Here is a 23,313-nt window from a genome sequence, read left to right as displayed (position 1 = left end):
AGTGAATTTAGTAAGTTTGCTAATTGCTGTACTCTCTATCGAACGTATGCATCATTCAAACCGGGTTGGTGTATGTTTCTTTGGATTGTGGATCTTGTTAGACTTTGCGAAACAAGGTCGTGGATTTTTGTGTACTCACGGTCACATCTGGTTTACGTTTTATGTTTTATTTGTTTCTTTAAAAATCCTATTTCTGTTGGCTATCAACCGTTAATGTTTTGTTTCTACTTAGAACGGAAAATGTTATTATTGTCTTCCCCGAGTATGGTTGTCAACGGTAAACATCATTGCTTTGTAGGAACGAATAAGTAAGATGCCTTCGAATGAACTTACAATACCTTTTTGTTCCGTTAGTTGCTGAATATATTCCACAGTTTTTAAACTATTTTTCGTGAGCACATCAACTTAACCGTGTGTCTTGCCAGTGTAAACATTTCTGGCTGTATAAACTTCCAAACGAAAGAATTGAAACAGCCAGCACTGGATCGCAATATATTAGAAAGCATACAAAGGATTACAAAAGAAAGAGAAACAGAATAACACTCATGATAGCAAAACAACAACAATTCGTGGATAATGCTTTATTTTATATGTAACGTTAGTTTGTAGTGTAGTCAACAACAAACGGGAGGAAACCCCGAGATGGTCGTGTTTATTGAAGGCAATATAATAATAGAGGATTTGGTTGGGAATGAGTTATTAGGAAAGGATTCAAATAGCAAACAAATGCTGCTAGAACTCATACACACAAATATACCACCCGCCACCCACAATTGCGGAACTGCGGAGTTCCATTAATGGAGCTTGCGGAGAAACATTAATTCTAGTGCGTAAGAACATGTGGTCAGATAGCGATATAGTGTAACCGATAAAAAAAATTACACGGCCCGTCCTCACCAATCGGTGGGGTGGGAGAGCGAGAAGAATACAAGAAAAGTAGCTGGAAGGGATTTAGAATGTAACAATCTGAAGTGAGAATGTAAACTTCTTGGTTCCAGTTACGTGTTCTCTCTCTTTCTCTCAACCGACAGAACTGCCAGGCGATGTAGAACGATTTTTTTAAATGTTATCTCACTGTTTATTACAATTTCTATTTTTTGGTTATCGGAATTCAAAGTTTGTCTTTCTCTTTTACGGTCGTTTCTACTACAGTGTGTTTCTATTTAATGAAACGATGTTTAATGTACAATTTTAGTTAATTCGAACGCTCGGTCTTTCTTTCTATTATGTTTGTTTGTATTTGTAGTAATTATGTGTAACAGTCTACTTTCCATGTTTTGTTTTCTGTTCTACTAGTAGAGGAGAGGTGTCTATTACGAAGGTGTGTATGTGCTTTAGTTATCGTAGCTAAAAACCGAAACACGTATTCCAAGCAAAAAAAAAATCAGAACGATAAAGAAATTCAATAACACAACACAAGAAGCCCTTAGTGAAAAATGTAAATGCAAGTCCAATGTTCTATTCTATTTCCAAATTGCATGATGCACAGCAAAACTATATCCGAAATCTGATTGTCTTTTCCTATTCCAGCTTTCGTCGCACATTATCCGATTATCGACCAGAGTAGGGTTAGCTATTCGCTATTGGTTAGATTTATTGTGAGCAATAAGCGTCAAAGATCTACAAACGTCTCTTGAAGAAAGCTTGAGGATGGTCAGAAAGACGATACATTCTATTTATATTTATTGTCATTCGGTCCATCGGTGTATGGCTGATCGGTATGACCAACGCAACGGAGCCTGCCGACCTGATAGAGTTCGTTATTGTATTATTGTTCAAACACCTTTTCTGATTATTTTTCTCTCCGTTTGCAACTCTGCAAAAACTCCATGCCTCAAATGGAATTATGAACGTTTTGTAACGTTACGGCTTCAACCATTAAGAGTTCAGGACCCTCACGCTGACTTTAAACCAATGATAGGTAGAGTTTTGATAGGCACGAAGAAAGTTGCGATAAATTTTGTGTGATTCCGATCGCTGTGATTGTGAATCGCTTATCTGAGGTTTGTATGGTGAGAATGACGAAGGTTCAGCATTCACAATATAAAAAAGGCTATTTCGTCGTGACTAGAAATCAAAGGTGTTAAAATTCAATACGATACATCTCCAATATCTTAAGGAGGTTAGAGATCTAGCTTCAGCGATTGAGTTTTTTATGCAAGACAAAAAGAATGACCCATGTATCTGGCAGTGATGGTGTTTTCACTAAACAGATAATTTCTTGGACGGTGAATCGGTCTCAGCATCTTCTGTACTCGTTGTGAGTAAAGAAGTAAACTAAGTAAAGAATTGGGAAAAAATTTGGTTACTGTTTCGACTTCATGCGTTCGACTATTTAAGTTATGTAGCAAGTGTTTGCGCTATGGGCCGACACAAGTGACGATCCTTAGACAAACAGAACAGATCATTTGTGTTTAAGTAAACTCCTTCGCTTAAAACAGTATATGGAATACATCGTTCGATTTGCTGTTTGTTTTAATTCCAATTTGAAATTATGTTTTTTTTTTGTTTGCGCATGCGTAAAAGCGCGCACTCGCACCGCCAGTGCCAGCTGTCAAAATAAAAGCCGCAACCAATGCGATGGTAAACAAACCTATGCTCATAACGCGCTAGTGTTGGTTATGGCACTGCACCAAACCGACCGTGAACAGCTGTCTATCGGTGGTGAGATGTTCCTGCATGGTGTTTACCCCTATTTTTTCTATTGGCTATCGCCGTCATTCCCGATTACACGCGTCGTGCGTTCGTATTTTCGCTAAAAATGCCGTGTGGTCGATAATTACGTATGTCAGTCCAACGCGTAGAATAAGTATGGTGCTGCAGTTCGGAAACTGGGAACTGTACTGGGACCTGAAGATTCAAAATCAGCAAACTCAGCCACCCCGATACAACAGTGCACGGCAGTGTTTTAGTGATGACAAATATCACCATCATTAAAGTGTATATGCGTTTTGGGTGAGTCGAAAATGCATCGCTCAATTACCCACTACACCATTCAACGCTCTAACGTAATTCCCTGCTTCGTCCCAACAATCGCTAGTTAAATGTTCTTCTCTATTTTTAGGTTCACCATAATAATAGCTGATTTTTTGACCTCGCGCTCTACACAGGTGATTTGAAGAGGAACATCGATTGCCGAAGATACTCTGCACCAAGAAACCAACCGAAGCTTAGTGTAAGGCAGAGGCCATCCTTTACTGTTGTGTTGTTTGTTACTTGTCGCAATGGGTTTGCTGGACGAAAGTGGAATTCTGTACGTGATAGCGGATGTGCTGTCGATCGTTACCATCGCATCATGTCTGGTGTCGAAGGTACCGCAAATACAAACCGTCCGGCAGCTGCAGTCTGCCAAAGGGCTGAGCGTGAACGGACTGCTAATGGAACTATGCAGCTACACCGTCACAATGTTGTACAACTACACCAATGGGTATGCGTTCCTGTCCTACCTGGAATATCCAATTCTGCTCGTGCAAGAGTACGTGCTAGTGTACTACGTACTGCGTTATGAGTCGTTGCTTGGCAACCGTGCATACCAGTGGGGGGCGATCTATGTGGCAGTATTTATTGGTTTTGCTACCACAATTATACCTTCCTCACTGCTGATGATGCTTGTGGTAAGACCAAATTGACCATTTCTTCCATAACCGAGTGTTTCAGTTTCTCAACGGACAAATTTTTGATTTCCTAACAGCCATTCACTACCCCCGTCGGTGCAACAAGCAAGGTAATGCAGTTGATCGCCATCTTGCGTTCGAAGGATTCACAATCGGTTAGCTTGATCACGTGGGGCATTTCGGCGTTTACCAACTCAAGTAAGGATACGCACATTGAGCACTAAAAACGAGTTATTATATTCACAGACATTTGCTATTTTTTGCATTTTCTCGGAAACAGCTCGCATCTACACGATCATGCTGGACTCTGGTGACAAAATGTTGTTGGCCAACTTCGGCATCTCTACCGTGCTGAGCAGCTCTGTATTGCTGGCCGCGTGGTACTACAAAAAACCAAAGAAGGATTAACGCCTCTACAGCACCAAAAAACATCACAACAATCTATTTGCGCACGTATTGCCTTGAGCCGATATATTTCGAATAGTTTTATTTCTCAGCAGCAACCAAACAGGCACCATGCAGGGAATGCATACACCTCAGTAGAGAGTTTCCCTCCATGCTTTTACGGTAGTAGCTTAGGAAATTGATCTTCTCTTAGACAATGAGAAGTTTCTTGACAATTTTTAACGAACTTATTAATTATTAAATGTAAAATAACGATATCTGATGTCTGACTTCGAAAACTACGATCAATAAAGCTAAAGCTAATCGATGCTTTCAAATCAAGTCAAACCCTTATTGAACCGAAATAAAATCGTCTACGGTGGTTGACCTTTGTAAGATTGATTAATTTCTTGCTTCACCGTACATACTAAATTCTGTGTCTGTATACGTGTCGAACGATAATCGCATTTCTTGATGTATGGTTTAGTGGGCCAATGGCAAGCGATAAATGATACGTATGCTCTGTTAAGATTGTCAGTTAATCAAGCATCTAACGTGGATAGAGTACAGAAAAATGTATTCCCTTTTAATTGGACGCACCGCCGAGCAGTTCCAGCAGGTATTTACGCGAAAACAACCCATTTCTATTGAACTTATTGTCTTCATTCTTATTGTTGTAGGATTTTCCTCGATGGCTGATTAATATACATCATCCGGTGGAACTATGGGCACTACTACCGAGTTATATTGTCAGTCAAACTTTCTGCGTCGTTGGTGCATTCTTGTGCTTAGGACACGCATTATATCGACGTGGACGATGGCCGTTCCTGTGGTTGGGCAGTGTTGTTAGTGGACTGTTGATAGAAGGTTGTATGTACTTTTCTCCGTATGGCGAAACAATCTGGTTCAGCCCAACCGTGATCGATCTGTTTGGCCAAAGGATACCCATCTTTATATTTTCCGTTTGTCCGTATCAGAACTCAGGAACATTGTTTGTTGCACAAGTGAGTCAAAATGTTCGCTTCCTTTCTTTTTCAGATCCATTTTTCTATTACCAAGCGTTTTGGGCGGTTTCGAAGCTGCGGCTTAAGTGCCGGTGGTCTGAGCATATCGCCATTGGGATGCTGGTAGTACTATTTGATATGCCATTCGACATGATTAGCATTAAGTATTTGCACTGGACACTCCACGAAACCGAACCGTTGTTAAGCGAGCGGATTTACTCCGTGCCCTGGACCTTGTTGCTCTTCTTTGCCGTTACTACGTTTACGTTTTCTTACTTTTTCCACAATCTACGCACATGGATGGATCGTTCAACGCATAACCGCTGGGCATCCGGGTCTTTCCGGACGGAGCTAGTGGTATCCGTAGGAGCAGCAAGTCTTTCACTATCCGTTGGATCGACTTTGTTCCTGGCAATCCATTACCCGCTACACACCGTGCTCGGCATTCCAGGCAGTGCCATAGTCATCGGTGTGTTCTCTGCTGTGTTGACGATCTTTTGGAAGTTTGATCGCAAAAGCAACCGGAATTCCTCACACAGGTAAGCTCTTTAAACACATATGGCTTATGAACACAGAATAATCTATCACGTCCATGTGCGTGCAGGCAATCGTTTATGGACCACATGCTAAACGGCTACATTGTGGGACACTTTGTAATTTATCTGGGACTGGCAATAGCTCTTAATCCCCAACACGCCGTTTCGCCTGGCAGACATCAACCGATCGGCAATTGTCGCAATATTAACTCCTCAAGCACCGAACTCTGCCTAGATACGTTCAACAGCAGCTCTTTTGATTTTCATTGCGTTGCGAACCCACCGTCCGATGGAGCCTACTGGTATACGATTTGTGGCACATCTCACGAGTAAGTTGCCTGACCCTGTGTCTCCAGTAACGCATGTGGAACATTTGTGCACAATCAATCTACTCAATTATTGCTCTTCTGCCTTCAGGAATCGACCGGAGTTTTTGTACGCAATGATTGTAATCACGTTCGTTGCTTTACTCATACACTGGACAATACATTATGACTTCTCTGTTCATCAAAGTGAACCAACCAAAGGAACTAGGAAAAAACTGTTGTAATGATTTGTTCATACTACCTGTACACAGATATCATAAACACCAAGAAATGGCTTAACAATGGTATGAATTTTTTCAATAAAATGTGCTAATAAACTAACCATTTGTACTCTTTCTTCTTGGCGTAAGGTCATAATGGGTCATGCCTGCCTCACTAGACTTATTTTAATACGTAGCCGTATAATTAGTGCTTTCTGCGAGGGACTGGTGCGGGTGGAATTATGCTGTCGTTTGAAGACCGGCGCCGCTACCAGTACACAACCAAGTCGTCCATTTCCAAAAAAGACTCAATATAAATCTTATTTACTTATCCGGCGCTACAACCGCTTGGCGGGCTTGGCCTGCTGCAAGAGTTGCAAAAGTATTTTCTGTTCTGACGCTGTTGTATAGCCCTCAAAGCAAACAATATTGACTTAATAAATAATAATAATAATATTAAATAACAGTTCTCTAAGCTGCTTACGGTCGAGCGCCGCCGTCAGCTAATCCCAAGCTCTGGCCTTTCTGGTGGACGCATCAACTCCTCCTCATCAACTATGCCTCCTCTGTCCATGTGGGCGACCTAAAATGACTTTACGGGTTGGGTCGTCCGGTGTCATTCTCATGATGTGACCAGCCCACCGGAGCCTGGCGAGTGTAATCCGTTGTACGACAGTAAATTCGCCATACTGCTCCTCCATTGTCCTTCCACACATACGGGGTCAAAAATATTTCTGAGCATCTGCGCTCTGCGCTTAAGCCTCTGTAAGTATTTATGTGTATCTCTGGAGGGACGTGAGAGCTTTGTTTAGCGCCTGGTTATGCGCACGACGTTCAGAACTTGAACTATCCTCCCCCCTCCTGTTTTTCCATGCGTCACCACCCGCGGAGAGCTGTAGATCCTTGAAGAGGTTTTAGATCCTGCCCCATTACATAGCCTCAAACTAAATCGCTTTTCGATCTTTTTTTAATGTTTAATGATATGCAATGATGGCAAATCCTCGAGAAATGCCGTGAATATTACATATTTGAACGTTTTATGATATTTTACGTTGGTGGTATTGTGGTAACCGAAAGTGATCGAGACGACACAAAGTAAATAAATTTACAGAAAACAAATTTTATATAGTTTATTAAAATAATATGCAGTGTCACACCACCACCACGTTATCTCTTCGCTGCTTAAACCCGACTCCCGCAGCCTCATCGGAGACGAGATGATGATGTCCAGATCGTCCTTCTCTCTCATCCCTGGACAGTCGTGCCGGCGTCAGCCGATGAGCGACTTAACGCGGAGAGCGCACGTGAGTGTCCGGCTGCGTACGTACCCATCAGTACGCAATGATTGTAATCACGTTCGTTGCTTCACTCATACACTGGACGATACATGAGATTTCTAACTTGTACTTCTATTAACGCATACACAACGCGTAGATTTATATATTGTTTTATTTGTTTATACATGTACAAAGTGGTTCAAATGCTAACCTATATAAAAATGTAAATATTTAAATTCATTTCTCGGTTTATTGTAATCGTATAGCCTAATTTTATCGCAATTGATCCTTGTTTGCGCTTGTTGATAAGAAAGTTATGTCATATGTCATCTCATGGACTTGGTGCAACAATAGACCCAAGTAGAAGATGATAATTTAAACAAAAAGGGAAAACAAAACACACAATTTATTCCATAAACAAAATATATCCAACTACACCTAGCAAAACTGCCACAACCGGCAGCACGTATACAGCCCAATGTCTTCCTGTTTCCTCCTGTTGCACCTGATGACGTTTACGTTCACGATATTTTCGTTTGTTAAATTTGCGCTCGTACTCCTCCAGTTCGCGCTGATTTTCGAGCTCCTGTTGGGCCCGTGCCTCCCGCTCCTTACGATCCCGCTCCTCCTGTTTCTGTGCCTTGATGGCTTCACATTGTGTGTCACAGTCTAGAGTTGGATTGTTGCGCGCCACCTTACAGCTTACTTCTGCCTTACGATGGGCACATTTGCAGCTTATTTTAACCTTCTTAGAGCACAGCTCCGGATTTGGACAACGTCCAGGATGACAGATAGAAAAGCAGCGGTGTCCGCAGGGGAACTGTAAAGCGCAACAAAAAAAAAAATGTTATTATGAGATAAACGCTGTAAACATCAAACAACAACAAAAATCCGTTGTAATAAATGCTTACATTTTTGATACATTTCTGACCACAGCTCAGAAACGATTCTCGCCGGCGATCCAGCTCGGCCATCTCTTCCGGTCCTTTGTTCTCCACACCGGCAGGATAAAACTCATGGCATTTGTAAAACACCTGCGTGAGACCGCAATAGCAGTTTGCTTTGATAGACACCAGGCACGGATTACAAGGAGGCTTGTGGCAAGGTAGGATACACTGATGAATGCATCCTGTCGGACGGGAAAGGGAACATCCAGCGGAACAGGCCTCACAGCGTGAATCTTGCGTTGTACTGGCACGATGCGTTACCTTGTGACAAGCCAGCGGACAACGATGCACACCGCATTTAAGCAATCGATCGCAGGGCCTACCACAGGACGATGGTTTCGAGATGGAGCACGGCCAATCTATGGTTTCATGACCACCCAGACACATGACCGGCACCTTCGCGGTACATGCCGGATGAGGTAAAGTTTTTACCTCAACAATCTCCTTCGGCACATCCCATGGGCCAACAGGTTTAAAGTTTTTGTCACGTGTCACCACCCGTACGGCATCGTGGCATTTTGCTCCGCACGGATGTTCACAGTTGGTCGTATCGTTCCGCTCACCGCATGGCTGCGTACATGCCGGACATTCTCCCGTGTGGCACGAGTGCGTATTAGAATGATGACATTTGGAAGCCACCCGACAGGGAAGCTTACATTTCGGTGCATTCGCTTTCCTTTCACGACCACACGCCACTTCGACAACAGTACCACCACAACTAAAAAGAAAAAATAAATCAGTGTCAGTAGTTGCAAGGAACATACGGAACCAAAATACACTTACCGGCATTTTACGCTGGATTTTTGATTGCACGGATAGCACGGACCCTGATGGCAAAGTGAGCTGCATTTATGCTTCCCGCAGGGTAATGTCTTCCCGCACACCCTATCACACAGCTGACACTGTCCATCGCAACATTTGCGATTGCACTGATGCTTGCCACAATTGCGTAACTGCTTGCATCGACCCTCGCAAATAGCTTCCCGGTGACATACGATCGGCTTTTTCGTTGAACCGCAACGGCAGACTTTTGGTACGAGTTCCAGACACTTCCCACACGGTCCTTGATGACATCGTTCCGGACAGCGGTGTTGTTCACAAGCAAGTAGCTTATCGCACGTATCACCACATGTTCCAATATGTTCGGCGCAGGATGCGACTCGTGTTTCCGATTTACCGCACGGACAGGACCGTGGTAACCCCAACGGACAGGCACCACAAAGTCCAGCATGACAAACACGTTCGCAACGATGTAGACCACATGATAATGGTTTACTACATACTGTTCCACACTGCCAGCGTGATTCGTGACAGTTGACCTCTTTGGTTTGTGACCCACAAAGACACAGCTGCTCACTGCGATTCTGGCACGGTGGGCAATTGTCGCGATCGTGGCATTGGGTACCGCATTCATGTATTCCACAGCTCAATGTACGTTTACACTAGAAGGAAAAAAGAAACTATACACCAAATCCGACCCATGGATTGTCCACCAAGTACACTCACCTTTTTGGTACATGTCCACGTCTTTTGCGCGCATCGGATTGTTTTCACCGGCGAACAACCGCAGCGACATGAAACATTAATTGTTTGCGGACATGGTGGACACGGTCCTGGATGGCACAGTAACCGGCACGTGTGACCACACGCTGGAGTTAGTTTCTTTTCACACGGTTCGCCGCATGAATGCGGTATCAACCAGGGGTGTGCGCTTGGGTCTCGCTCCTTGCCACAGAAGCACTCATAGTGGCGAGGAATTTCCTCCGGCACATACTCCCGTCGACACTTCGGGCAGTCCCATTGCACATTGAGTGCCGGCTTAGGAATGTACTCCCCACGGTTGTTGTAGTAGCCCTCCTGCTGCTCGTGGTTCATGCGCTTCATAGACATGCTATCATTAGCCCATCGTTGTATGCACATGAGGTGAAAGAACGTGTAGCACGCGCTGCAGGACCATATCTGAAAATAGAACCGTATCGAAAAACCGCATGCTGGAGTACGCGTTACACAATTTTCCTAGCGTTATCCCCCTACTACCTACCCTGTCCGCTCGTTTCACCGTCTCGATGCAGATCAGGCACACGGCATTGCGCGATTCGAGCAGGTTTTGCAAATATTCCTGTGTTTTGCCCACATCCGCGTCGATACCGTGATAATTTTTCAGCACATTACCAAGAATGTTTCGGGTGGCCACATCACTACCTTCTCCGTTGTTTTCATCCTGTTCCTCCTCCTCATCGTCATCCTCGCTCGACACGTACTCGGCAGCGTACTTCATTGCCGTTTCAGCATGCTGACGTTGCACCTGAATAAATTTGTCCTGCGATTTTTTCAACATGCTCGACGACACGGTAGGCAGCGGAATTTTGGACCCGCTCACACTTTGTTCCACGGTGGACGGTGAAGCTGGCTTGGAAGTGGTGTTTCCCGTGGATAATTTGCGCGGCTTTCCACTGACCGGCTCCGGCTTCGGTTGCGCGGGCACATTCCAGACGTTTTGCTCTTTCGGAGATATCGTGGTACGATTACGGGAAGCCATTATACGCAATATCTCGCAAAGTCACCAACAGCGGGATCGGATATGATTAGCGATGTTGACTGTTTGGTTACCGGTGCCTACTGTGATGTTTTTACGTGGAATATGCGCGATTCAATGACATTCCGTTCAATCCCGGTGAAAATTATACATACATTGAATTCTGTACCGTTTGTTCATTTTCTTTACTATTTCATTTGATTCGTTTATTGTTTTACTAATCCTTTATTTAGTTTTATTTATCAAAACTGCAAGTCGAACACCTTACAATAAACACACTGAAAATTGGAAATGGTATTATGATTCTACGACATTCTCAGCTTAGGGATTCGCGAGCGATTGGTCTGTTTGGCCGATGCATTCAATTCTGCACTGCCAATGTTACCGTTGCGGGGTAGCAACTTTTGCTCATCAGTTATCATGTTCTGTTTGGTCTGTCCGATGAGAGCCATTTTGCGTATGTTGTTCGATACCGTACCAATGTTGGTCATACATCCCAACGGCGTACGGTTGCCCGTCCTCGGTGTCAATTTACCTTTTTTCGGCGTTTGTTCTCCCCGGTTATGGTTTTCCTGCGGATCCTGCTGTGGGGTATGTTGTTGCTTTGCAACCTCCGCTTTTAAGTCACCTTCGAGAGCATGAAGATTCTCTACCTGTAGTTCATTGTGTTGTTTCGTTGCCTCTTCATCATTACCGTGCTTCGGCAACACCATAGGCGTACGGGCAATTGCAATGGACGGTGAACGGGGATCGTTACCTACGAAGGGTATTACCTCAGCGTCCTCGAATATGGTTATTTCTTTAGCGTCCGTCGTTGCTTCAATAATCGGTGCCGTTTCGTCGTACTCGATTTGAAGATTACATAAATCCGGCATTTGCGAGTCGCAATCTTTGAATGATGCATCCTTACTGTCCTCTTCCAGTGCGTTGTGGCACACTTCATAGCTTAGTGAAGATACCACGTTAGTCAAGGAGCAATTTGCAACGTCCTCCGGTGCTATGACTAGCGGAGTCCTGTTAAATGTGCTTGGTGAACGTGGATCAATGATGGATTGGAAACGCTTCGGTAGTAGATTGTTCGGCGTCTGGAGAGCATATGCAGATGGTTCCGTAAGCACAGATGTGAGATCTTTCCCTCTGGTGATCGATGCATTGGGAGGAACATCAGTTTGCTGAAGGAGTAATCAGTAATAAATAAATGAAAAACCAAATACTACGCTGTGGGGCCAACCAACGGGATTCGTACCTCCTGAGTGATGGGGCTTCTGTTGATGTAGAGCGTTGGTGAACGTGGATCAAGATATGGTTCATGGTCCGATGGCGGTGTATTTTCACCAGAGGGTGAAACTTTGCTATTTAACGATCCCATTATTCTGTTGTATGTTACAATTTCTCACGTTGTAATCGAAAGCGACAGACAAATTTCACGACGAATGAAACAAAACACACCAACGCCACTTTGCTCGTTGGGATGTTTTGGCGGTTGCAGTTGTTTGAAAGTGTGGCAGTTTGACAGCTAGAACTCACCAGATTCGTCCATCGTTGTGAGTGCCCTGAGCTTCATATTCGAAAATGCGGATGCATTTCATGAAAAAAAACACAGCCAATCATGATTTTCTGTGCAAAATGAAGTACAGCTAAATTTTGCATAAAGAATCAATTCAGCGGGCTTGAGAAAAGGAATTAATGGAAAAAACGCTGCATTCGAAATGGTAGCTATATTTACCTTGGTTGTGTGTCACTTTCAATAAACGTCATCGGAACGAAAAACAACAACAAAAAGGTTATAGAAAAGCAATTATATAAAAAAAAACTACCAATACACCCGAACCTTGCTTTCCGCTTTTGTGTTGTCGATCCGTTTCACGGGGAGATGGTGTTATGTTAGATAAGTGGTATTTTAGTTAGTGGATATGCATAGATTGGAGATTAAACAACGATACCGACCAATCCACCGCCGAACTATTGGATTCCAACGCCTCGAATAATTCCAGCCACAGCCAGGAAGCAGATACTCGCCAAGGCAAACCAGCCTCAGTGGCGCAGCAGCATATTTCTACCCCATTCCAGTGTATCCTTGCAGCAGTAGCAGCAGAAGTGTAAGAGTTATCGGACGAGAAAGCAGTTGTGCGCATACGTCCTTTCACGAACAACGTTTCACGGCTCAAGTGACGAAGCAACGAACAACAAGCACAACCAAACAAATACCGTGTTCGGCCACCTTGGAAAACATGCCATTCCATAAGTACATTTTTACACCGAGGCTACTGAAAGAATATGATGGATCCCGGGTTAGTACTAGCTTATAAACTACGGTTGGCCCTACACATCGCTCATGAGTTGCTTAACTTTCTCTTTTTTTATTTTGACTGGTGGTTGTGTTTTTTTTTTCATACCAGGACAATTACGAACCAGGAACATTGGAAAAATATGGAGATCAGCTACTGACAGCTGTTAGTTTGTTGGCATTATGGGAAGAAGTTATTCACGTAAAACTAATTGCACCACACATTACATTTTTGTCAACAGCTTAATCTGATGTGGAGTTTCAGTTACTACACCTCCCCAATCCTCGTGTCCATTCTGTATCGGCGCGGTTATTTTGTCGCCGAATCGGTTGGCACCTTTGCGAAGGTGACGACCGGTATCGGGCTGTTGGTGGCAGTATCCCTGTGTATGCGAGGTTTGGGACGGTCGATGAATATGGTGTACGTTCGATTTGCGGAAACGCTTGAAAATGCACGGCGCAATAGCGATCGCTGCGGCGATCCAAAAACTGCCCTCCGGCGATACGACTTTGATTTCCATCAATGGCCAATCGATTACACCGTCAAAGGTGGAAGGTATGACCAAACGATCGAACTGGAACTGCTGTAAATACACACAATTCACTAACGGTTACTACTATTCACAGTCGTCAAACGACAGCTCAGCGAAATAAGAATTTCTGGATTTCATCGCTCCCGTGCCAGATTGCGGCTTACGTTGCTATACACACGTTTGGTATTCGAATGATTTATCCTGGTTCGGTGCGGCTACTACAAAGCTATGTTGGTAAGCGTGTATTGATTCTACATGTATATGATTTTCGGACGGATACTTACCGTACATTGTGATTCCCTATTAGAACCGATGCTTATTGAAGGCCGGACGAAGCTAGTTACTCAGTGCAATGGCCAACGTAACAAAGTGAAAACCGCCGATGGGAACGAAATAGATACGATCGTAGTTGATAATAGGCACAAAAGTGCCAACGGTAAAACGCTCGTCATCTGCTCGGAGGGAAATGCCAGCTTCTACGAGATCGGCATCATGTCCACACCGCTGGATTTAAAATATTCTGTGCTGGGTTGGAATCATCCCGGATTCGCAGGAAGTAGCGTAAGTAAGCAGGCGATAGTGTTTTGAGCAACAGAAAAAATCCTCTAATGTGATTGATTAACATGATGTAGGGACGTCCGTACCCGGATCAAGATCAAAACGCGATCGATGCTGTACTGCAGTTCGCCATTCGAGAACTTGGCTTTAAGCCGGAAAATATTCTCCTCTACGGTTGGAGCATCGGAGGATATTCGACACTTTATGCAGCTTCTCAGTATCCAGAGGTGAAGGGAGTTATTCTGGACGCAACGTTTGACGATGTGCTGCAGCTTGCTTTGCCCCGTATGCCGGAACGAATTTCAAACATTGTCAAAATCGCCATTCGGGATTACGTTAATTTAAACAATACAGAACTGATCGTTAGATACAATGGACCGGTGCTGTTGATACGACGAACGGAGGATGAAATTATTTGCTCAGAGTAAGTGACGTCGAGAAGAGCGAAGTAGAACTCGCAGCAATTAGCAATAAACACACTCGTTTTTGTGTTTTTTTCTGTTTCCCAGAGATGCTAATTTAGGTACAAATCGAGGAAATTACCTGCTCATCAGTATGCTTAAGTATCGTTTTCCGAACATCTTCAAGCCGGAACAGGAAGCGCTCGCGAAAGAGCTACTATCGAAACCGGTCGATTTCATCAAGAATGGTGAGTATCTTTTAAATGCAAATGGCTTGCGATGTGGGATGTATAACGTTTTTGTATCCAATTTGTCTACTTTCTACAGTGCCGGAAGAGTATTGCATCTCGCTACTGATGTCCTACCTTAGCGACAATGGCAACAATGGTACCAGTCGAAGCTACCCCATAGAAATTGGTGCCGAGTACACAACCGAGCAACGTAACTCAATGGTTAAATTCCTGGTACAATTCTTTGCTTTGATTCCAGTGTAACATCAACGGAATAGTTAATTGTTCTTCCTCTTTTTCACAGATTAAAAAATACTTGCTGGACTTCAAATCGACCCACTGCACTCCGCTACCAGAAGAATTCTTCCAGTCACCGTGGGAAATTCCATCCGAAACGGATTACGTTTTCACATAAAATGTTTCACATAAATCCTATTAAGTAGCCGACGCAAGTGTAGTTTGTGGTAAGCTACTTTTGTACGTTCAAGCAGTGCAGGGTTTTGTGTTATTTTTTTGTATTTGATTGGTTATTATTTGCATGCTTTAATTCAGAGCTTTTTCGTGTGCGTGTGTCAAATCTTTAATTGTACCATCCTAACTTAACGCCCTCGTGCTGTATCCAATCTGAAGAATCTAGCTTTGTAATGCTATGCTCCGTAATAATGAGAGAGGGGAATATTTTTTACGCGTACACATATTTACCCGTAGCACTATTATTTCCATATGGCAGGAGAAAGTAACACATGTGCAAATTTTGTCATGAGTGCATTTGTGGTAGGAAAATGGGAAGCGTTCTACAATTCACAAGATTCCAGACATTTACTACTAAACCCAAAATCTGAACTGAAAACGAAGAACAGGAATGGAAGAAATGGATAGAATGAGGTGGGAGAAAACCAACCATTACATTCTTATATATGATATGATACATGGAAACTTACTATTGATACACGATAAAACTGAAAGGTGAAGGTAAGGCAAGAGACGAAACTGAATGGTGTCCCCTTCAAGGTGAAGGATTTTTTCAACCAAATATCAGGAATATTTTCCTGCTCCAACAGATGGTAAACAGATCTAAACTATTTTACCCGTAGGGTGTGTAATTCTGATATAATCGAAGCGTGGCTGGTGAAAACAAAATAAAACCTCACATCGTAATATATTTATTATCTGGTGAATATGGGACTCCATGGTCGTTTTTTGTGATAGTTTCTACAAAAATTGGGAAATTTTCAATTCTAAGCTTTTTTAATGCCATTTATTCGTACATTTCTTATGTATTTACCGCTCAAGTTATGTTTATATTTGCGACGAACTACAATTATACATCGCCTCCCTTTCTGTTGATCTTCATTTTGCCAACGTTCTTTACCTTTACCTTACCTTTCTGATTTACCTTATTCGCACCATTGCTCCCCTTTCGAGGGCCATCGCCTTCCTTACGCATTGCTCTTCTTGCGGGGACTTTCGTAGTATCAGTTTTCTTGGCGACGGCTAATTTTAGTTTCCGCATCGCATCCTTTTGCTTCATTAGCTGCTGTTTCTTTTCAATCCGTTCACGTACCTGGTTCTCCTTTAATAGTCGCTTTTCTTGCTTCAGTACCTGCTTTACCTGTTCCTCTACGCTATCCTTGAAGATCTCACCGTGCGGCGTTAGCTTATGCGTGTCCTTCGGTGCGTTAACCGCGCGATCGACCTTTTTCTTCGTCTTTTGCAAATATTTCTCGCTGGCGGCTTTGCGTAGCATCTGACGGTGTTTAGCCGGGCTTTGATAGGTAGCGTTCTCCCAGATCGGGTCGCCACCGAACGAACCGCTAAATATTTTGATAGGATTCATCACAAACCGAGGCCCAACCTCCGTCAATCCGCCGTCCTCCGAAAGGATCTGGAAGTGCCGGTACCAGATTCGATTATCGAGGTAGGTGAATGTGATCACTCGATCAACGAACGGTTGGCTCTTCGGATGGTGGTTTGGTACACCGAAAATTTGCACCAACAGCTCCTTAATCAGCAACAGATGAGGATGCTTAGTGAACTCTTCGCTGAAGGATATCAATGGACGCGAACCACGCAAACAGTTACCGGTCAGTTTCATCTCGCCCATGGTGTGAATATTTTCGATTAGAAATTTCACCGAGGGGCCCACACTAGCGTTGGCTAGCCACATGTACAGGTCACGCTTGCGGCGTCCTTCAAACAACATCACCTTGTTGCAATGCTTCATTTCGCTCATTTCGTTCACCACCTGTAGCGTTTTCCAGCGTTCCATCTTCGGTTCGGCACGATGGTGTGGCATTAGCGTTCTTAAATCTCGCATCAAGTGGCGGTCTCGATGGTTGATGCCGCGAGCACACAGTACCAAAACGCGCTGTTTGTTAGTCCATTTGGTCTAGAAATTTCATACAGTTGTTGTTTAGTGTTCCCAACCACTGTGAAGCTATTCCCTACACATAACACGCTACTAAACATACCTTTCTCGGGATCGGTTCATCGGAGATCCGTGTTTCTGCCAGCGGCTCAATACCTTCATCGTCCGACTCGTCTGAGTCCTTGGGTTTCTGCTTTTGTTTCCCTTGCTGTTTTTTCGTCGACTTCAGTTTCTTTTTCAAATTTGCCGGCTCTTTGCCCTTGGCATTGGGTTTATCTGTTTGCATTAGCTTCATTGTACTTAATTTCACGTAAAACAGTTTTGTATCGGAACGATTTGAGATGGGATAGCACGCGGTTTTGTATTGCCACACACGAGCACCGTGATTGTTTTGACAGTTCCGCCGTTGACAGAACAAACTCACAGCAAATTCACAGCATGGCACAGTTGTTGACGAAAAAAGGCAAAGATCTAGGGTCTTCAATCTAGAATGGAACATTTTAAATTCTGTACAAAGTTCACACGGACTATTCGATACGATCGCATTATTTTATTTGATATATCCCATTTCACACATTGCTGTGAGCAATTAGTTGACCGAAGTGGAATGTTTGAATATCACTCCGAGCACTCGATTGTCGTTCCGTTCTCGATCCATCTGACAGCTCGAATTTGACAGGTTGCCTGTGCTTTTTTTGCCGTATTTTTTCTCTCTTCGACTGCTTGCCGAGAACGCCATTTTGCAAAGGCCGCGCGTACACTTTATGTTTGGAGAGTGAAAAACTTGCTGCCGCAGTGTGAAAATTACAGGCACACCATCCCGAATTCAAGCGCTCAATAATGTGTTTTTCGTAGGGAAAGAAGTGGTGCATCCAGTGCACAGAAAACGGTCGGTGCTTCACCTGAACCACGATTGGTCCGGGTCGCCCTTTGGTCGTACGATTTGCCGGGGCCGACGAAATAGTTGTCGGACGAAAAGGGAGTACAAAAAAGTGGTGAAAATTGGGACGAATCTGGTGCTCGGTGTTTTCCCGGTTTTACCACGCCGCAAAAGATATTCCGACTCTGAAAGTCGACCGTGGTGTAGTTTGTGTTCCGTCGACCGAGCTGAATAAACGGCCTTAGGATGATGTTCACTGTAAGTGTTCTCTTTCCCTTCCTCTACCAGCAGTAGCAGCAGGAGCACCGAAGGACGTATATGAATTGTGCAATGTGCGCTGGGTTCCTTCCTGTTGCCCCCCAAAAACACACCTGTTTTGGTGTTACGAAACTTTCGCGCACATCTACGGTGCTATTTTACGGTTATTTTTTCGCCTGTTTACGATTGTGTATTTTTATTGTCTAGGGTACGAACCAGCAGCAGGATTCCCGGTTCTCCGACAAGGAGAAGAAACTGCTGAGGCAGATGAAGTTCAGTGATAATCTCAACAAACGGGTCGATATGTCCAAAGTGAAGTTGGATGTATTGCGGCCATGGATTAGCCAAAAGATCACCGACATGCTCAACATCGATGACGATGTTATCGTGGAGTTTGTGTACAATCAGCTCGAGGAGGAAAAGTTCCCCTGCCCGAAAAAGATGCAAATCAATCTGACCGGTTTTCTGAACGGAAAAAATGCGCGTCTATTCATGGAGGATCTGTGGGCGCTGCTGCTATCAGCGCAGGACTCAGAAACGGGCATACCGGCGGAATTTATACAGGCAAAAAAAGAGGAAATTTTAAAGCGCGAAGAGGAAGCACGGTTGCAGGAGGAAGGAAGCAGAGGCCACCGTTCAAGGAGCCACACCCGTGATAAGGACGACGGTGGTACAAAAACAAAACCTAACAAAAGCGCTCCACGGCAAATGTACAAACCCGAACCAGAGGACTACATCGACGAGGAAGAAAAAATGATCGAAGATTTTATTGAGGCCGAGGTTCCTAAGGAATCGAAAAAGGTAGCACCGGCTTCCCTACTACCAGTTGCAGATTGCGTACTGTCAGAGGAAATGGTAAAAAGTGAAAGTAAACTCACGGATGTGTCAGAGAAAAATGTAAAGGATCATGCGACTAGCCGCCGCAAATCGGCGGAACGAGGAAAATCCGGTGAACGTAATAGTGATTCGAGAGCAAGAAGAAAATCTCGCGATCGCTCACGATCACGCAATGATCGGAGGGTGTCGTCTCGCGATCGGAGAGGATCTTCCCGTGAAAGACGCTCCCCAAGAGACCGTCGGCGATCCCGCTCACCTCGGCGTTCTGTTGATCGATCGCGCAAACGTTCTAGTCGATCGCCAAGGGATAAAAGAACGAACGATCGCGACCGAAGGCGTTCGCGAAGTAGCTCTCTTTCCAGGAAAGAAAACAAGAACAGTAAGTTGTTGAGGGAAAATCTTTTGTGATGCTAAGTAGTTAATTATTGTTGTAAAATTAACTCATATTTGTGCTTTGAAAAATTCTTTCGCTATTTCCAATTTTTTTATGTTGTACGGTAAATCCATAATTTATGTTTTAGTTGTACCTTTCGGTTGTATATATTTTAGTTTTTTAAAATTTTATGTAAATCTGTATAACGAATTATCTCTGTAAACACCGTCGCCTATAGTAATCTTAGACTAAAGTAACAACTTCAGATGATTCGATATAGTTTAAAATATCTTTCCTGTTATCCAATTATAAAACATATAATTTTTTTCAGGCAATGGAAATTCGGGCGCATTGTCTAAGGTGCAATCTAAGCTGATGAACATGGCGGAGGGAAAGAAATCAACGACAAGCAAAAAAAGTCCTAGCCGCTCGTCAGCAGATTCGCGTTCCCGCAGCAGGTCTGGATCTGCCAATAAAGAGGGTAACCGCAAGAAGAGTGCTAGTCGTTCTCGATCTCTATCTAAATCAAGGTTAGCGCCAGTAAAAATGTGGCACTCACTGCTTCCTGCTGTGGGTACATACTTGATATTGTATGATTGGTTCTTTTGCTTTGTTTACTTGTAGATCGAGAAAAGCAAAAAAGGGTTTACCTAGCTCCCGATCTCACAGCTCGAATTCAAACTCGTCCGGTTCATCGTCGTCCAGCGATAGCGAGGACGAGAAGAAACCAAAAGCCACGACAGGCTCAACAAACGCGGCCGGCAAAAAGCGTAACGGACGCAACAGTCGCAGCCGTAGCCGAAGTCACAGCCGCAATCGCCGCGATACATCGAGAAGCCGGTCCGGTAGCAGCCGTTCGTCATCATCGCGTGGCAGAAAGAAGGATGATTTCGAGATACAGAAGAAGGAAAACAGTGTCCAAAAGAAGCGCCACTATCGCTCGAACAAGGATTCATCCGATTCGGAAGCGGATGGTGGTCGTAGCTCGACAGCCAAAGGTTCCGCTGCGTCACGTCGCCGTCCCGGTGATGGTAACGGTGGTGGACGATTCGGTGGTCGGGACAATAGAAACCGCGATCGACGATCCCTTTCGCGTGGCCGCGGTCGTGATGATGGCCCAGGTCGTGGACGTGGAGGTCGATCAAGCTCTCGCTCGAGAAATCGATCTCGTTCGCGATCGCGCAACCGATCGCGATCGCCGAGAAGACGGTCTCGATCTCCTGGACGGCCAGGTGGACGTGGAAATGTTCGGTAAGCATTATTTCCTAGAAATTGGAGCTACAGTAATTTATGCTCATTATGCCCATGAACCATGCCCGTCATGTGAGTGTTTTTTGCTGTTGCAATCATTGTGGAAGTTGATTTAACAATATCTTCAAATGCATAACGTTAATAATATTGGTATCCTTCAAACTTTCAGTGACGTTAATTATGGTCGCCGTCGTTCTCCACCCTCAACGCGTCCGGGTGGTCCCGGTAGAGGATCAGACCGAGATGTTCGCGAACGGGAAAGAGATCGCGAGCGTGACCGTGAACGCGAGCGGGAACGTGATCGTGAACGTGCTGCGCAGCAACGTTACTCAGGCGGTAATGGACCAGGTCGTCGCGGGTCTTCCCGAGAGCGTGACCGCGATCGTGAACGTGTTCCGAGCGATAGTGGTGCAAGAGGACGCGACACATCCTCGTCTGCTCACACCGGGGCAAATAATAACGCTCACAAATGGCGTCGCTCGGACGAACCGCAGAGAGGTGAACCTCCACGACGTCGGCAGGAGATGGGTCCACCGGCATCGAATCGCTACGATGATCGCGAACGAAACCACCGAGATGCAGGTGGCAATCGTTCTACAGTTGGTCGTCGCAGTAACAGCACGGAACCGCAAGATCGTTTCAAAGGTAACCAGGGTGGTCCAGCTCGAGGTAGCAATAGGAAAGCTTCTCAGAGTCCTGCAGAATCCAGCGGTAGTCGACGGTCGGCGACGAGATTGTCTAACGCAAGAGATTCTACAGAAATGTTTGACGACGGCGGTAATGGTAGCAGTGGTGGAGGTGTGTCACAAGAACGTCCCCACAATTCCACCGAGCGTATACAATCGGATAAAGCAACTGCCAGAGAAGATAGCACCGAAAAGGAAGAAAAGTTGCGTGCGGTCAATTCTTCTGCTTCAACCGGTGCACGCAAACAGCAAGATTCTCCAGCAGCTGTAGTCGCTGTGACTACGCGAAGATCAAATGAACAGCAGGTATCTTCAGGTCGCGAAGCAAGCAAATCGAACGACGAAAGTAGAAAGCCCTCAAAATCTACATCCTCACTGGTCAATAGCTCGCGGTCCGAACGGGGCTATAGGAGCACACTGTCGAGAACTCCATCGCCCTTCCTGAAGCCACATGAGCGTGAGGCCGCCGCTAGCTTGCATGCTAGCGCAGGTAACACTTCTGGATCGGGTGGATCATTAGCGATTTCTGCTGATCAGAGAAAGCAACATCAACAGCAACAGCAACAACAGCTGCAAAAGTTAATCAAGGCTAGCAGGCAAAAGAAGCATGCAAGCTCGGAAAGCGATGACGATAGCTCTGGTAGCGATAGTGATGATTCCCAAGACGAAAAGCAGCAGAAAAAGCCTGTATCCAGCAGGCGTGTCGATGGTAACGTGGAAGAGGAAAAGGGCGAAATTGACAAGAAGGCCACAGTGGCTCACAAAAAGCGAAAATCGAAACGAAAGCTAGAGTCAAAGAAACGCAGCAAACAGATACAACACCATCGTCGCTCTTCGTCATCTTCTTCGTCGAGCAGTGGGGACGATGAGGAGGATGATCAAGACATCGACGAGGACGATCAGTCGTCCGGCGAAGAAAGTGCGGGAAAACGCAAATCGCGCGCAAAGGATCGTCGAGAACCAAAGAAAGTGACTGCTGGTTCGGGAAAGGGGACGGTGAACGTGTTGCCCTCCGTAGAGCATGATTTCCGCCGCAAACAACAGTCTGTCCCTGTGTTGCACCCTAAGGAAGGTGGCAACAACCGCAAGGTGCACCGGGACAGTACATCCTCGGCTGAACAGCAGCAGCAAGGTGGTGGAGGTGGCAAGAAACGAAAGCATTCCACTTCCGAAAGTATTTCGAAGGTACCGGTGCATCCGGAAGAATCGTCCGCTGCGAAGATGGCCGTAACGAAATCGCTCAGTTGCACAAACAACAACAATGTGTCCTCGTCATCCACCTCGACAAAGAGCAAAACCGTCGCCAAAGTGACAACGGTGGTCGAGACCACAAATCGTTCGTCCTCTTCGAGCGATGATTCGGACGATCGTGTATCGGAGCGGCAGCGAAAGAAACGTCGCAAGGAGAAGAAACGCCAGCGGAATGTGTCACCCGACGATGCTAGTGCTTCATCCGGCAGCAAGCGCAGTAAGAAGCACAAGAAGCACCGAAAACACGCGAAGAAACATAAGAAACACAAGAAACATAAGAAGAACAGCAAAGCAAGTGGCAAGTATCATCGCAATAGCTCTTCGTCCTCCTCCGACGAGGAAGATGGTGGTGTGCCGTTGCGTTCCAAAAAGAGCATCCTAGCGATCGGTGCCGGTGGGGGCGGTACGGTGATCAACGATGATCTGGAGAAGCAACTGCGCGAACGGGCCCTAAAGTCTATGAAAAAGCAGCAAAGCATCTCGGACTGAAGACGATTACAAGGAAATCGTGATCGTGACATAAATGATTGTATAGATTAGGCTATAGGAGTCGACGTTCGGAGACAGATTTCAAAC

At 44.9% G+C, this 23,313-nt stretch overlaps 7 protein-coding genes across 7 annotated transcripts; 4 read left to right on the top strand and 3 right to left on the bottom strand.

The window, feature by feature from the left end:
* Nucleotides 1–3,224: 3,224 nt before the first annotated feature.
* On the top strand, nt 3,225–4,022 carry LOC128715720 (solute carrier family 66 member 3). The gene is made up of 3 exons (XM_053810632.1): nt 3,225–3,614; nt 3,692–3,812; nt 3,895–4,022. The coding sequence occupies exons 1-3, from the start codon at nt 3,225–3,227 to the stop codon at nt 4,020–4,022; spliced, it is 639 nt and encodes a 212-aa protein (XP_053666607.1).
* A 550-nt stretch (nt 4,023–4,572) lies between these two features.
* Nucleotides 4,573–6,088, top strand: LOC128715719 (uncharacterized). Its single transcript, XM_053810630.1, has 5 exons — nt 4,573–4,617; nt 4,679–4,964; nt 5,037–5,541; nt 5,607–5,867; nt 5,956–6,088. Exons 1-5 carry the CDS (start codon nt 4,573–4,575, stop codon nt 6,086–6,088), a joined length of 1,230 nt encoding a protein of 409 aa, XP_053666605.1.
* Nucleotides 6,089–7,747: 1,659 nt separating this feature from the next.
* On the bottom strand, nt 7,748–10,827 carry LOC128715718 (NF-X1-type zinc finger protein NFXL1). The gene is made up of 5 exons (XM_053810629.1): nt 10,330–10,827; nt 9,795–10,247; nt 9,072–9,730; nt 8,253–9,006; nt 7,748–8,161 (listed from the first exon to the last, which is right to left on the bottom strand). Exons 1-5 carry the CDS (start codon nt 10,825–10,827, stop codon nt 7,748–7,750), a joined length of 2,778 nt encoding a protein of 925 aa, XP_053666604.1.
* Nucleotides 10,828–11,129: 302 nt separating this feature from the next.
* Nucleotides 11,130–12,193, bottom strand: LOC128715081 (uncharacterized). Its single transcript, XM_053809964.1, has 2 exons — nt 12,071–12,193; nt 11,130–11,996 (listed from the first exon to the last, which is right to left on the bottom strand). The coding sequence occupies exons 1-2, from the start codon at nt 12,191–12,193 to the stop codon at nt 11,130–11,132; spliced, it is 990 nt and encodes a 329-aa protein (XP_053665939.1).
* An 862-nt stretch (nt 12,194–13,055) lies between these two features.
* LOC128713450 (phosphatidylserine lipase ABHD16A) lies at nt 13,056–15,248 on the top strand. Its single transcript, XM_053808310.1, has 9 exons — nt 13,056–13,115; nt 13,224–13,277; nt 13,354–13,667; nt 13,739–13,878; nt 13,952–14,205; nt 14,277–14,626; nt 14,712–14,851; nt 14,931–15,067; nt 15,138–15,248. Exons 1-9 carry the CDS (start codon nt 13,056–13,058, stop codon nt 15,246–15,248), a joined length of 1,560 nt encoding a protein of 519 aa, XP_053664285.1.
* Nucleotides 15,249–16,154: 906 nt separating this feature from the next.
* On the bottom strand, nt 16,155–17,496 carry LOC128712659 (ribosome biogenesis protein BRX1 homolog). Its single transcript, XM_053807547.1, has 2 exons — nt 17,305–17,496; nt 16,155–17,222 (listed from the first exon to the last, which is right to left on the bottom strand). Exons 1-2 carry the CDS (start codon nt 17,494–17,496, stop codon nt 16,155–16,157), a joined length of 1,260 nt encoding a protein of 419 aa, XP_053663522.1.
* An 831-nt stretch (nt 17,497–18,327) lies between these two features.
* On the top strand, nt 18,328–23,226 carry LOC128711973 (serine/arginine repetitive matrix protein 1). The gene is made up of 5 exons (XM_053806866.1): nt 18,328–18,339; nt 18,547–19,555; nt 19,881–20,079; nt 20,174–20,800; nt 20,970–23,226. The coding sequence occupies exons 1-5, from the start codon at nt 18,328–18,330 to the stop codon at nt 23,224–23,226; spliced, it is 4,104 nt and encodes a 1,367-aa protein (XP_053662841.1).
* Nucleotides 23,227–23,313: the final 87 nt, after the last annotated feature.

The sequence above is a fragment of the Anopheles marshallii genome, chromosome 3, assembly GCF_943734725.1.
Source record: "Anopheles marshallii chromosome 3, idAnoMarsDA_429_01, whole genome shotgun sequence".
Lineage (NCBI taxonomy): Eukaryota > Metazoa > Arthropoda > Insecta > Diptera > Culicidae > Anopheles > Anopheles marshallii.
This window is presented reverse-complemented; position numbering and strand designations above follow the sequence as displayed.